This window comes from Anastrepha ludens, chromosome 5 (assembly GCF_028408465.1).
Source record: "Anastrepha ludens isolate Willacy chromosome 5, idAnaLude1.1, whole genome shotgun sequence".
NCBI classification, from domain to species: domain Eukaryota; kingdom Metazoa; phylum Arthropoda; class Insecta; order Diptera; family Tephritidae; genus Anastrepha; species Anastrepha ludens.
Window position 1 is genome coordinate 65732029 of NC_071501.1, and position 15051 is coordinate 65747079.

Below are 15051 nucleotides of genomic sequence, written 5' to 3' on the forward strand. Positions count from 1 at the left end.
TATTTGTTATTTTACTTGCATATTTATTAATTTCGGTAAAATTCAATTGTAACTTGTATGTGTTATCAGCAATTTAATAGTTTCTTACGTTGACAATATAATTGTACTACACTTGTTAATCCTAAAAATTGTAAAATTTACAGTTTAGTTTTTAATTAATATCTTAAATGTCTGTTCTGGGAATAAATAAATGAAACTGGGCGATCTTTAAGAACAACATATCGCAAAATTCATGAATTTTTTTATGGAAATAATCATGCAAACGAGTCGACAATTCAAATGTTGTTGAAAAAATTTGAAGAAACTAGTTCTGTCGAGGGTAGAAAAAGGACTGTCAGACCAAAAACTGTACGTTCGGATGAAAATATTGCTGCTGTAGCGCAAAGTGTTGATGAAAAACCTCCAACATCGATAACTCGACTTTTTCCGCAATAAGTAATTCATGAATCGATTGTTGGCGGATTTTACCTGTAGAAGTGCTCATGCTGGATATTTAAATGATGCCATATTTCGCATATAGTGGTTAAGAGGCGTATTTTGAACAAAAATAGTGAAACCTGAAAGAATCTACATTTTTACATGTTTTATTTTAAAACATCTAGGTGTGTCTTTTGAAAGACCATTTATGTAATTTAAAATGTTTTGAATAAATTATCTTTTTTCACATCAAAACATTCTGAAGTAAATTTGTTATCTTCTGAAGTACATTTTACGCTCTTTGATGCACATTTAACACTTGCTAAAGTTCGTCACACACTTTTCGTATTATATAGGGTGTTTTTTTAAAAGCTTGAGAACTTAAAATGCTAATGTAAAACAGAAATATTGTTGAAATGAATTTTTTTAATATAATTTCACGGCATTTATTTTCAGAATATGACATCCGGCATATGTCCGCCCAATTGTGAACTACTTTTTCCAATAAATTTGAATAATAAATCTAAATGAGCCCAATCAGCGAAAATGCGACGCAAACGATGGTCATTTAGCTTCAATTCTTGCACGAGCTTATTTTATAGGCACGTAAGCCAAGATCCTTGCATAAAATTTTCCATGCAGTCGAAGGACAAAGGCCAACGAGTTGAGAACGACGACGAATTGACATTTCGGCGTCTTCTTCAACACGTCCCTTTATGAACTTCGCGTAGATTTTTTTTTCCTTTCAAAGTAAATTTCCTCAGTTGCGTTGTTCTGAGGTTAAACGATTCATGATGGCTTGCCCAACGTTACTGAACAGAAATGTAAACATAGTTTGCCATTCTCAGCTTTCAAATCGTAGTTATCGATATCGATAATGAGAACTATCGAAACCTAAACTAAAAAATAGGATGTTTTTTATTTTATTTAACGGTTTCTAAAATAGAAATTGTAATTGTCGAATAGTGCCGTCCCTCGGCAGGCAATGGCTAACCTCCAAGTGTACTTCTTTCATGATAAAGCTTCTCATAAAAAATAAATTTGCCGTTCGGAGTCGGCTTAAAGTTGTACGTGCCAATTATTTACTTTATTTTTTTAAATAGAAATTCCGTGTTCTGAAGTACATTCTATGCTTGTTGAATTTTAGTTGTCCTATTGCACATTTTTTATAAAAATTCAAAGTTGCATTTTTTTATTATTTTTCAAAACGGCATTTTTATTCAAATATTTACTGTTCTATTTGATAAAATCTACACAATAAATTCAATAAACAAAAAATATAATATGTAGTTTTAATAATAGCAAAGGTTTAAAGATAAACATTACAGACATGTATTCTTCAACAATTAATAGATTATGTATGTATTTATGTATGTATGTATATTTGCTTGTATTAGTTTTTTTCTCACTACCACTAAAGAACGTGTTTTTTTATATTTTATTCTTTTTTAAATATTATTTCTTGTCCTTTTCATTTCCTTTTTTATTTTATTTTACTATACATACAAACGTTAGCTTCATTATATAACTTTGTTTTTCGCGTTTTTAAGTTATATTTAGCTGCTAACTGCTCAGTTAAAAGTGAGAACGCGTACAAAGTGCAAATTATTTGCAATTTAAGTAAACCAAAAAAGAAGGCTTGAGAGTTCAGGCATATCTTAGATTGCTAGATATTCTGTGCAGAAGTAATGAATAATGGGTTAACGCATATCATAAGAGAGTTAATTTGGGTAAGTAATAACATTTCAAGTGAGTTGCTCATAAAAATATTGAATTTAAAAATTTAGCTGCATAAATCTAGTAAAATAAGCCGGAAGCAAAAGAAACTATTGGAATCAGGAGATTCGTTAGTAGCTACTCTAGGATAACTGTTTCTTCAAAAAGCTACTAATAACCAAATTTTCCAATTTCAACTTGTTATATTCCTTGTTTTTACACTAGTAAGCTAACCTAAAAAACTGGTCAATTGATCTCGTTGATCATTAAACAATGTAACAGAACAGCAAATGTCCCACCTGCAAGTCATCTATGCACGCTCTATTGCATTTACTTTATATGTGTCACTCAACATTAGATAAGTCTACTCTAAATCGATTAATCTTTAAATTGCTTGCAAATCGGATATAAAGTAATTAACGCATTAGAAAAAAAAATTAAAGTTAAATATCAAGTACTAATCTATAATCTCGCTGTGAGCTTCGACGATATGAACAAATGTCATATATATAGGTATGGTGTATCTACGTACATGGATGCTAATGTACGCATGTATGTGACAATCTTTATTAATATTAACAAATGAAGTATGATCGTTTTTATTAATTTTATGAAAATGTGTATATTTTATACACATTACTAAAACAGTGCAGTGAAAATCTTCCAAACATGCAAAATATTTATATGTACAATGTTACAGTTTAAAAATTGGCTGCGGTTGGTATTTTTACTACGTTCACTGACCTCACCTTTCACCGCTTTTGTTGAAGTACAACTACAACCTAAACATATCTACTATTTACATCTTAGAGAAAAATTTCTTCTTTTTTTGTATTTTTACCACTGGTACTTATATAAATTGCATAAGGTCTTCGTCGTGGGTGCGCATAAAAAAACATGTGAGTACTTAAGATAAGCTAGATTACTTAAGCTAAAAATTCACAAAAACAAATACAATAATTTATTAAAAAAAAAAAATATTTTAAAAACTTTTCTTCAAACAAAAACTGTAAATTATTTATAAACTATAATCCAACCTACTTGAGTTAGTAGTATTTTTAAAATATCTTGCTAATGCATTTTTACTTGTTTACAGCCCTTACATACTTTTACTAAACCGGTTGTTTATTAATAGACAATCTTTTTATACTTTACATCATCTTCTGGTGTAATCCTATGTTGTCCCTATTAACCTCTATCAATTTCCTTTCCACTAATTCTCTTCACCAGTTTGCTAGTTTTACATTTCATTGTTTGTTTGAAATATTATTACGTTTAAATTAAATAAATTTCGCATTCTTTTACAGCGGTTGCTTCTCTTCCCATTGCTATATATATTTATGGCTGCCACTTGTAATCTAACGAAAACGTCACCCAATTATTCTAAGCCCGCTACGTTCTTGCTATTGATAACGGTTAGTGGAGCGGGTTTTACTGCACCAACATTTATCGTCGCCGGAGAACTTCCGCTAACGCCCTTCGACGTGTCAGACTCCACCAGGACTTCATCCTCCATCGCATCGTCTGAGTCTGCCATAGCCGCAGTGGCAAGCGTAGCTGTTGTCTTCAGCGCTGCGCCGTCATTGTCGTCCAGTACGATTACCTCATTTTCAACCAATTGCCTTTTCGTAGCTTTTACAGAAATATCATCTACATCATTTACGTCAATTTTTTCATGCATTTGCGCAGCATGGCTTACATGAGAATTTTCCTCTTCTATATATTCAATTGCAGTGTTCTCGTCAATATCGGCAACTAGAAAACAATTAAAGCAAATCGATTTAAAAATGTCTTTAACAACTATTTTAACAAACACCCACCAATAGTCTCATCAAATCCTGCATCTGTGTCACATTCAACGGTAGCCGAATTATTATTACCACTTCCGTTGTTCACATTGGCTGCATTCAATTTTCTCTCATTCTTGTCGCTTTCCATTTGACTACGTCTAAAGAGTTTCTGATTACCAGCGACGGCTACATTGTCATCGTCATCGTCAATGACTTCTATCGGTTCATCATCGCTATTAGCGGCGGTAGTGATGGTATTGTACGTTTTCTCCAATTGTCCCACTTTTAGCTTCACCGTATCTCGTGGTCTTGGTGGTAACAACTCGCCCTCACTTTCGTTACCGCTAAAGATTGTGTAAGCCTTTTCGGTCATTTCTTGGCCCTCTTCGCCCCCTGTATCCTCTTCTGTTTCACCCTCGTCCATTTCGCCGTCTACCGTCCCCTCGGTTTCAGCACCAGCATCGGTATCGCCCTCTTCCTGCTCCTCCACAATGACATCCTCGAAACTATCATCAATAATAATAGTTTCGCCATCAATCGATTCCTTGTCATGCATTTGTTGCTTATGCGAATCACTCATTGAATTGTATTGTTTACCACCATGACCACTCGACTGTCGACTATAATCTGTACGTGCGGCCGCTTTAGTTGCAGCTGCGACAGCTGTTGCTTGATCTAATTCCATTTCCCAATCGGTAGCACCCAAAATTATTGCGGACGGTTGCTGTTGTTGTTGCTGCTGCTGCTGCTGTTGCTGTTGCTGTGCACTTTCGATGAGCGATGTTGGTAATACTGTTACTGTATCGCCGATATTATTGCCCATTGTAATATTTGTACCATCGCCACTATCCACTATAATCGGCATATTGAGAATATCAACTGGAGTATCTTCGGTAATCATTTGGTTAGGTTCCAAATGCATTTTACTACCACTTCCAGTGGACACTGGGGTAGTTATATTGTACTTGTTGTTGCCATCTATAAAGGTTGATGTCTTAATTGGGGCACCCGAACCACTCTGTGCTGACGATGAACCAATTATTACTACATTCGGTTTGGCTGCGTCTGGGTTCTGGGAGCTCTGCTTTACTTTGCTAGCAACAATACCACTACCAACGTTCGCACTTTTTGATAGCGTTATTGTGCCTGATGTTGTGCGTCCACCAACCGACGGCACGAAAACCATATTCATATTGCTTTTATTGCCACTGAGTGTTATGGTATTTGTTGTTGTGCTTGGCTTTGACTGCGAATGGGATTGTGTAGTGGCCGTATGGAAGGGGCTTGTTAAGTTCCCTGGCGAATTGAGTGGCGCTGGTATGATTTGCACTTTCTGTATGGCAATTCGCTGAGGTTGATGTGTCACTGATGTGCCTGCGCCTGCCGCACTACTACTGACCACTGCGTTGGGAAGGATTTTATGTGAGAAAGCGCCTTGCAATTTCCCTTTTGATGCCCCATCCACATTTGCGGATTGTATGAACACTTTTCCGTTTGGAGATTGGCATATTTTTACGCTGGTACGTATGCCTGTCGTTGATATATTTTTTAGCTGATGTTGTAAGAAGGATGATGATGTGGTCGATTGTTGGTGTTGATTCGAATGACTGACAGACGTGACACTTGTCGTAATAGCTGGGGTCAACTTAATATTGCTGATAATTTGTGGCCCAGAATTGGAAGTGTTAAATGTGCCAGAAAGCTGAAAATTTTTATTGAAAAACGGAATCAGAATAGAGCAAAAGAATAATTTAAATAATATTAATGAATTAATAATGAAAATTTTCTTGCATCAACCCATAACAAAACTTTAAATAAGTCAAAAGGCCACGTTTATTTTTTAAATCTGGCATCAGACTCTTTTGGTAAACTAAAATTTGTTTTCTTCATTTCAAAGACAAGGGTCGAATTCTTAGTTGATATTAGGTAGAGGTACTGGCATTTAGGCACCACGATTATCTAAAATCTGTTGCCACTATAAGTTCCTACATGCCAAGATTAAAAGCTTAAAATGTAAACATGTTGCTACTTACCTTTCCTGCGCTACCTGAGTTCACACCAATTGTGCCCGTTTTGATAATCTGTGATTTGCGGAAGACCGAAGCACCTGATGTCAATGTTGAAAAGAGTGCACTGCCAGCAGTGCTACTACTTTGATTTGGTGAGAGCAAAAGCGTTGAGCCCATATTTTTTATCATAGTGGTAGTGCCACTCAATGACGCATTTGGATTGTTACCACCAACACCACTTGCGGCACTTACAAGTGTGGCACCATTATTGAGAGTCTCGATTTTCGTAATATTCACAGTGTTACCGGCGTTAACGCCGCCACTAAGTGTGGCCGCGGCGCTACCACTACCAGCCACAGCACCAGTGCCACTAAGCACTATTGGTAATAATTTCGTTGTCAGCACCTTACCTTGCGCCGGTTGTTGTGCTGACTGTAGGGTTGGTGTGGCTATCGTTGCTGTACCCTCATTGGTCATACTGCCACTGTTTGTGCTTTGTATTTGTATGATAGCAGGTGGTGTATGTGTTGGAACAGCAGGCACCGTTAGTGTATTACTCGAGTTACTGTTACCTTCATTGTTGTTTTCATTGCCATGTGTACCTATACTCGCAGCATTGATTAAAGTAGAGCTTGACAATTTTTTTGTTGTAAGTTTTGTGCCGGGTGGTAAAATAGTTGTGTTAATTGCACGCAGTTTAGTTGCAGCAGCTGATATCTGTGGCAATGTCATGATCTGAGATGTCGATGTGGATTGTATTTGTAATGTGGATGCTGTTGACACAACCGCCGATGCCAGTGATGCTGCTGCTGCTGAATTTAATGAACCCGGTGGTTGCGGTGGCGGAAGACGATCTTCAAGAATAATCTTTTGCACTGGAGTTGAAATAAGCTGTTTATCGACTTTGTTATGTGGCATTGCCGGAATTGAGACACTCATACCACCACTGGCAACAGGTGATATGACAGTACTTATTTGATGAGCATCAATACGAGCAGACGCAGCACTCACAGCCAATGGCGAGCTTAACGCCATTGGTGGTGTTATCGCAGTTGGTGATACTGCGCTCGCCGTCACCGTCGTCGGAGAAGTTATAACACTTGGCAATTGTAATTTAGTAAGGTTCTTGGTTATATCCTTCTTTGAAGCGGCAATCTGTGGTTGTGCATACCTCTGTTCATTATTCAACTCGTCTGCCCTCTCACCAACCACATGTGGAACATGGCGAACAACCGTTTGCGACTGCAGCTGCTGTTGGGATTGAGCAAGAACTTGTTGCTGCTGTAATATATGTTGCTGCTTTTGTTCTTGCATTTTGGAATTCGATTTACGACCACTTTTAGCTGGTGTCGCCTGGCGCTTACCAGGCGTTAGAGGTGATGTGATGCTAGCGCCTGCTGTCACCGCTGATTTTTTCATGGCCAGTTTTGGCTTTTGCAATTGTTGTTGATTTAATCGGTTCTGTGCAGTTTTACTGTTATGATTGTGATATAATTTTCGGATATTGCTCGCGCCGCTGCTAGGTGATGTAGCTTGGGCGCTGTTGGCTGTTATATGATGAAACTGTTTTTGGTGTTGCTGTTTGCTGGGCGATGAATCGCTAACAATGCGTTTCTTGTTAATGCCAGTATGGCTGTCGGATATGTTACGCTTAAGACTTTTCTTGTTACCAACAGGAATATCTGGCATTTTGAACTGATTGGATATAAAATATATACAAAAATAAATTATCTTTATGCAGCTTTAAAATAATATTTAAAAACAAATCGCGATAATTATACACCTTATGATCACTACTATAATTAAAAACGTTAATCAAAGTTTACTTTTTCTAAATACCTTTAAAGCAATACAATTAGTCTGGATAATAAATATTCGATTTAAAAAAAAATTAAAGAGTAAGTATTAAGCCTTAGATTGGAATTAAGAAAGTCGTTATTTTTATTATTATCTCGCAATTCACCAATATATATTTGGTGAATAGGATACAATTCAATACGTTCAGAGTATTTACGATGAAGAACACTAATATATTTTTTTATTCGTTTTATTTTACGAAAATACAAATATTTTGCGAAGAACTGAACAAATTTTGTTATTGGCAGCTTTTTTGAAGAAACCACTTAAAAAATTGGCCCCATATATAAAAAAAATATATTTGCAAATTTAAAAATGAAATTAAAATTAAATAAACGTGTCTGCCCAAATGTATGTTTTTATATATATGAGTAAGTGCATTCATTATTTGCATTAACAATTTGATCTACTTCTAGTATTTCAGGTATCTCCTGATCTTCCCATAAAAGCATATGCAAATGCAGACTGTACTTTTTCATTCAACATTATATAATTCCGCCCATTTACACAAACACGCACATATTAACTACTTACAGGATCATCTGTGACTACGTAGACTTCGCGTTTTATTTCCCAAGGTGCAGCACTTTCCTGTCCACTAATTGCATTAACGGTATTGGCATGTTCAGCAGCAGCTTGTGCTGCCGTGTCAGCAGGATAAGGTAGTTTTGCGTTTTCTGACGCTGTCTCTGTGGCCACATTATTTGCTATTAAGGCGAGTGCTGTTTGTGGCGCGACACGCGGCAACATCGGGTAAGACCGTCGTCCTTCACGCGACCATTCCTGCCAAGTGTTTGGTCCCGAAATTCTGCATACATTAAAAAACGCACAACATACATATGTACGTATAAGCAACATGCAGTAATGATAGGTGTACTACAATTTACACTAAATTTTCGTCTTATTTCGTAACTGCGTGAATGAAATCTTTGAAAACTTACGCTTCTGCTATTGTGCACAATTGTTCATCGTTTGCGACCCGACGCGCTTCCGCGCGATGACGTTCTTGCGAGATGTGAAATATGCCACGCAACTCCTCAAGTAGTTTGGTCTTGTTGTCACTGAGTCCACCCTGAGCGCGAAACACACTAATCACATGCGAATACGACTCCAGCTCTGTAATTAGATGCCCCAACAAATCAAATATTTAATACGACTCTTCACTTTTATCACACACAAATAATTAACACAGAAGCTTCTTTTTGGATATCTGGGGCTGTACTATCTCTGATTGCATTGCTCCTGAAAGCCAGTGCTTTTACTACGCTCGTTTTCAACTTTCTTACCAAGTCTTCTCAAAATGCCTCGACACTCATCTCTAGTCATTTGCAACGCTTGCGGCCACATCCTGCACGAATATTATGCACTCAGCGTTTTTGCAAATTCTTTTTAAACTCTCACTCGATTTTGGAAAACAATTTTCTCAAAAGTTTTTGCAAATTGGAGCGAAAAATTCACTGCTGCTGCTTCTTCATTCGAGATTGGCAGCCATTAATGTTTATTTGTCAAAAAAAGTCAGTACAGTACAAAAATTCTCAAAAGGGAGATGTTCGGAAACCAGATTATGCGTTGTAGGGTTAATGTGGAAGGTTTAAAGTGATTTATATTTTTCAAATTTATACTTGTTTTTATTAAATAATATTATAAAAATTCATATTATTTTAATATGATTACAATAAATACCTCTTACATCCCTTGTTGTATGTCTGGCTGAGCTTTTCCAATTTGTGGTGTACGTGTGGTGTTTTTCACAAATTGAGAGACCTACAATTTTATACCGATGTACACTGGGAGGTTTGCCATTGCCTGCTTAGAGACGACCGCTTTCTGAAAGAAATTTCCATAATTTGCTGTTTCATACCCGCAGCGGGTTTCGACCACGAGTCGTACCGAATGGAATGAATTCAGAAACCCACTCTGCTATAGCGGTTAATGTTTAATTCTTTTTTTTATCATTTGTAAACTCACGAAATTAAGCTAAAATAAAACGTTAAAAGTCATAACTCCTCCAAAATACTGGCAAATTTTAATTATACAAACCGTTTCCATGTAATTACGATAAATGGTATATAATATATGTATATTTTCATATGCGCGCCCATATTTTGACGTATATAAAACAAATATGCATACAAACAAATGGGAGGTTTTTCTAAAACACAATAGAACAATTAATAACTAAATAACAATAATTAATCAATTTGATCATCATTGAAAATAGTGTAAATTTCTGTCGTTGAAGGTTTCAAGTTGTTATAAAAACTATGAATATGGGTAGTAAAACCTTTAATAATTTTGGTCTCTTAGTTAGGTGGAGCATATAAGTATGTATGTACTTCTGGCTACTTACTGAAGTAGTCCATAATAACAAGCACATACCATTTGAGAAGAGGACTCTCATATTATTCTCTTTATTGCTTCTTCGAGGACTTTGGACTTTGTGCACAGTTTTCTCAAGGCAGCTGCTGTTTCTTATGCTGGAAACAGTCACCGACGTAAACGCAGTCCCCTGTCAGCTGTTACGATCAAACTAATGAGAACCCCATGTAAATGAGACATTACTTCCCTTCCGTATCGGAGTATCGTAGATTTTATCGCCGGATTATTGAAAATCCCTCTCATGATTGCTCTCTCCCCACACAGTGTTACATTTCGAAATCATTTACAAAATAAACTTGGAAAATTTTTAATTTTTGTTAAAATAACTTAAAAATAATGTTCGATAATGTTAATTATAGATAAATTAACTATTTGCATTTGTTGGTTTTTGGCTTTAGTTTATTAAACAGTGAAAAATTGTAACTGATAACGCGGATGTGTGAAAAAGTATGTAAGCAAAAATAACAATGGCAATATTGTGTAGACACAACCAAATGTATGTGACACACACAAACCGATGTATTGTGTAAATATGTAACTAAAAGAACGTAGTTGTTCTCTACGAGATGAGTTTTGCTAAATGTTGTGCTCTCTAGGGGCTGCGGTAAGTGACTACGTACGTCGGTGACTGTTTCCAGCATTAGTTTTGCGTGAAATGGCTGTCAAAATTCATACAAATTGCATTGTCGTGAAATATGCATGAAATTTCGTATGTATCTCACGAAAGAGTAGTAGTAGTTACACCTATTTAAAATGTATGTCAATTGGGCGAAAACTGGCAGCCGTTAAAATTTACAAGCTGTTAAGAGTTTTCAAATTTAACAAATAGTTGGAAAAATTAAGATTACTTAAAAATAATAACTTTCAAAACTCAAATCAACCGTTTCTTTACTTTGTGTATAGTAGAAAACACAGCAACACCACTAAAAGGACGAAAATCCAATTGAACAATGAAGAGAGGAAGAAATTACTGATGGCAGTTAAAATATTCGCATGTATTTGGGATAACCAGCGAAAAGACAACAGTAACCGAAACTCACTATCCAGTGCTTAATGCAAAATCATCCGAATTGTCGGAAAATTAGGTAAATTGTAAGGTCTGCGTAATTATAGTATAGTGCATTAAGTTTACTCATTGCCAACATTTCAAAGGAATTTTGGAAGCAGCGTGGATGAGCCTCAAAGACAGCAAGCGGTACTATGCTAACAAAAAAAAACAAAAACAAATCGGGAAGTTCGTGGGATTTGGAGAATCTCAACTTTGCAAGTAAAGTACCTGAATTTGAATACTCCCAAGGCATGGCAGTTTTAGGCGAAATGTAGTAGGCGAAGAAGTACTCTCCAGTTTCGACAAAAAGTTCCCTTAAATAAGCTTCGACCTTTTTTAAACCACTTAATGCGTATTTTTTATATGGAGTTAGAAAAGCAGAGATGACCCACAATTCTAAGTTTAAGCCTCTTTTGCAGCACTTGGGGTCACTTCTGGAGCAGTTGCCGCAAAGCACGGCAAATATTTTGGGTACAGAATTCACGCAAATGGTTTAAGAGGAGCTTGAGAAGCACCAAAAAAGTAGTAATGAAATATAATTTTATTTATTTTTATTTAATTTTACTTTGTTTTATTTTAATATAATTTAATTTAATTCATATGAACAAATATTTTTTATTTCATTTAGTTGGATTGAATTGAATTTATTTTTTATTTATTTTCTGCCTATTAGCCATGTTATATATTAAACATAACAAATCGAAATAAAAGAAAATATTAATGAACTACAACTTATTTCGATTTTTATTTTATTTTAAATTTGAGCGAAAAATTATTTTGAAACTTGCATTCTAGTGAAAACGTAATAAAACGTGAAATTAGAAAAAGGATTATGAATTTATGTACTAACGGTACGTGCCCATTTTTTCCATGTAAAATGCTTGCGTTAAAATATCCAAAATTTCCTTAAACATTTTTATTAAAATTTTGAATATAATTTTTGAACCCTAGCGAATTTTGCAAAAATTAGCACAAAGTTTGAAGCTTTGACTTCTGTTGCAGTATGAACCACATATATAAAAACAAAAAATGATTTTAAATAAATTAAGAGAAAATAAATTGTAAAAACCTAATAATACATTTTTTCCCCCCCCTTTTATTTTCACGCCACTGAGTGTGCATATCTGTATTTAAAGTCAATTTTAATTATAAACTATTATATTATATACAATTTGAAAAGCGACCTTTTTCCTACCTTTCACTCAAAAATGGTTGACTTTCTTTCGCGACTGTCTTCAAGGCTTCAACAATCAAAACCACTATTTGCGCACCACTCACACAAGCTACTTCTTCGAAGCTGGCGGTTGTGCTGGAAGCTCGCAAAACTGTCAATGGGCTTGTAAATGTAGTAAAACCTGTTAAGTTGAATACAATTAGTTGTATTATTATATGTAAAAATACTTTTTTTATCAAGATTTGCCAATTGCTAATGGGGCGATGCTCATAAATTTGCCCGTTTACATCTTTTCAAATTTCATTGCCAAATAAAATATATGTTGCTGGCGAAATTTCACAGCTGCTAAGTTAGAACTAGCCTTTAGGTATTAAAGGCATAGATCACTATATGTGAAACTCTTTCATTTTGAGAGAGAGCGCGCCCATGAGCTCGTTTCAAACTTGGCAGCACTCACATATTATGGGATTTTTAACAGCTGATAGGCAAAATGGCGGGCTGCCAGAGAAAACGCGCTAAGAATAACTAACGAAAGCAGTTCGTTTTTGCTTAATGGAAAAATGACGCGCTTAAATATTTGTAATTATGTGTCTTAAAATTAATTCAATTAAAACATAATAATTTAAATTGAAGGGAGTTTTAGAATTGTCCAAAGCCTCTTATATCCTTTTCGACTTCTAATTTTAATTAGTCTTATGTACATTTGTAATATGTATACGTAAATATTCTTGTTTATAAATATTGTAAATTTGTATATACGTAAATATTCTATGGTTGAAAAGCGTAGGCAAGTCAATTGAATTTGAGTTTGAGATATTTTACAAAGATTGAAGGTAGTCTGCTTTAACTTATTCTGTTCGTTGTTTGAGAATTTTTTTTTTTGTTATCCACTTTCTGTGTTATATTAAAAAATCACAATATTTCATGTATTTAGCTATAACTTATGTTTTTCGTGTTCATTACTTTATTATTATTAAATTACTTTTGTATGTCAGTATCAAATAATTCCATTTACATATAAATTTTTAAATTTTTTTGCTCATTTATGTACATATTTCGTACGGATTGTGCTTATTTTTAGTATATGTAGGTGTATACGAGTGATATACTCAACTCAAATGTTATCAATTTGCCGTAATGGCTTACTCATTTTCGGAAAAACTGCATTCAACATAAAATTTATTTCAAAAATAAGAGCTTTTTTAATTTACTACATATAATTTCATGTTTATGTATAAGTTAATATATTAGTTGACACCCTGAAAACTGTATTTTAAAATATTATAACCGCTATGGCTGTTTTACAAATAGATACAGAAATGGATACAGAAAAATTAACACTAATTCAATTTACGTAATGAACAAAAAGCTGGAATAAAATGAGAATTCAAAAATTAAAAAAGTAGTTTACTTTAACTACTTAAAAATCAAGTCGCAAACACGGTGATCAAGGATTCGACTTGTTATTTGATATTGACTTATAAATTCACCTGCCAGAACTTACAGAATGGATCATAAATTTAATCAGATCTTTATCTGCATCACATCATTGATTAACCATTGCAACATAGGTATATACACCTCATTATTTTTCATATTATGACTACTCAGAATAGTTGTCGCGTGTGATAACATATTATTAATGGAGTTTTTCATAAGATCAAACGAAAGTACATTTACATAATCTCTTTCTTATAACCTCTTTCGCACTATTTATCTTCATGAAGATTGTCTTTTCTTTACGTCTCATATTGTCTACAGAATTGTCGCAAGGCTTTGTCACTGAATTATTACTATTTATCTTAAGCCTATGAAGATTGTCTTTTCTTTACGTCTCATTTTGTCTACAGAATTGTCGCAAGGCTTTGTTACTAAATTATTATTTCTTAATGATCTAATGATCCGGCTATCAGAAATAGATACGATATTTTCAAAAAAGTTATCGCATGCTAATACTTATATCGAATCCTACATTTGCCAATGTGAAAAGTTTACTTAATTCGTTTAGTTAAGAAAATTTAGGAACTAAACAATAGAAAACTGGTTTGCTTCCTATCAACGTTTTAGCGAAAAATATAAAAGATATGACCATTGTCGCTTCGAAAATTTAAAGACGCCCTAGATCCCCCACCAATATGCTCAAGAAAAGCATCAAGCACTCACTCCATCACACATCTAGGGCCTATCAAAAATGGGAAGAATAAGAATGTTTTTATTGGTAAATTTATACCATGATGGAAAGAATAATGAGATGCCGCCTATCGTGGTCCCGTTACTTTGCTCTCAGCGAAATTGACAACGAGTTACGTGATTTTAGCTCCAGTATCGCCAGATTACCATTTTCGTAACTTGATTTAGCATTTTTTTTGTTATTTAGTCTCGGAGTTTTAGTTCTTTCTTCGTGACATTTTTCTAGCCTGTTCTAATTAAAATGTAATGTTTATAATTTTGTAAAATATACATTTTTTAATAATTAGTTAAATAATTCACTCAGTTTGATTTAGCTTTACTTTTTTAACATCTGGTGGCATTGCCCGCGATTGCAGGGTCATCTATGATTGCAGGTGTTGTTGGTGTTCTTCTGCTTTCGGCAGTCAAATCTCTCTCCCGCTACTGCAGTGTTGCCTACCTTGGATATAAAAACGCACTAAAATGCCCATT

The 15051-nt window shown here is 34.7% G+C and overlaps 1 protein-coding gene across 1 annotated transcript; it reads right to left on the minus strand.

The window, feature by feature from the left end:
- Positions 1-1617: 1617 nt before the first annotated feature.
- LOC128863218 (BRCA2-interacting transcriptional repressor EMSY) lies at positions 1618-9273 on the minus strand. The gene is made up of 6 exons (XM_054102263.1): positions 9076-9273; positions 8731-8905; positions 8324-8597; positions 5957-7627; positions 3954-5625; positions 1618-3888 (listed from the first exon to the last, which is right to left on the minus strand). The coding sequence occupies exons 1-6, from the start codon at positions 9134-9136 to the stop codon at positions 3512-3514; spliced, it is 4230 nt and encodes a 1409-aa protein (XP_053958238.1). The 5' UTR covers positions 9137-9273; the 3' UTR covers positions 1618-3511.
- Between the last annotated feature and the right edge of the window lie 5778 nt (positions 9274-15051).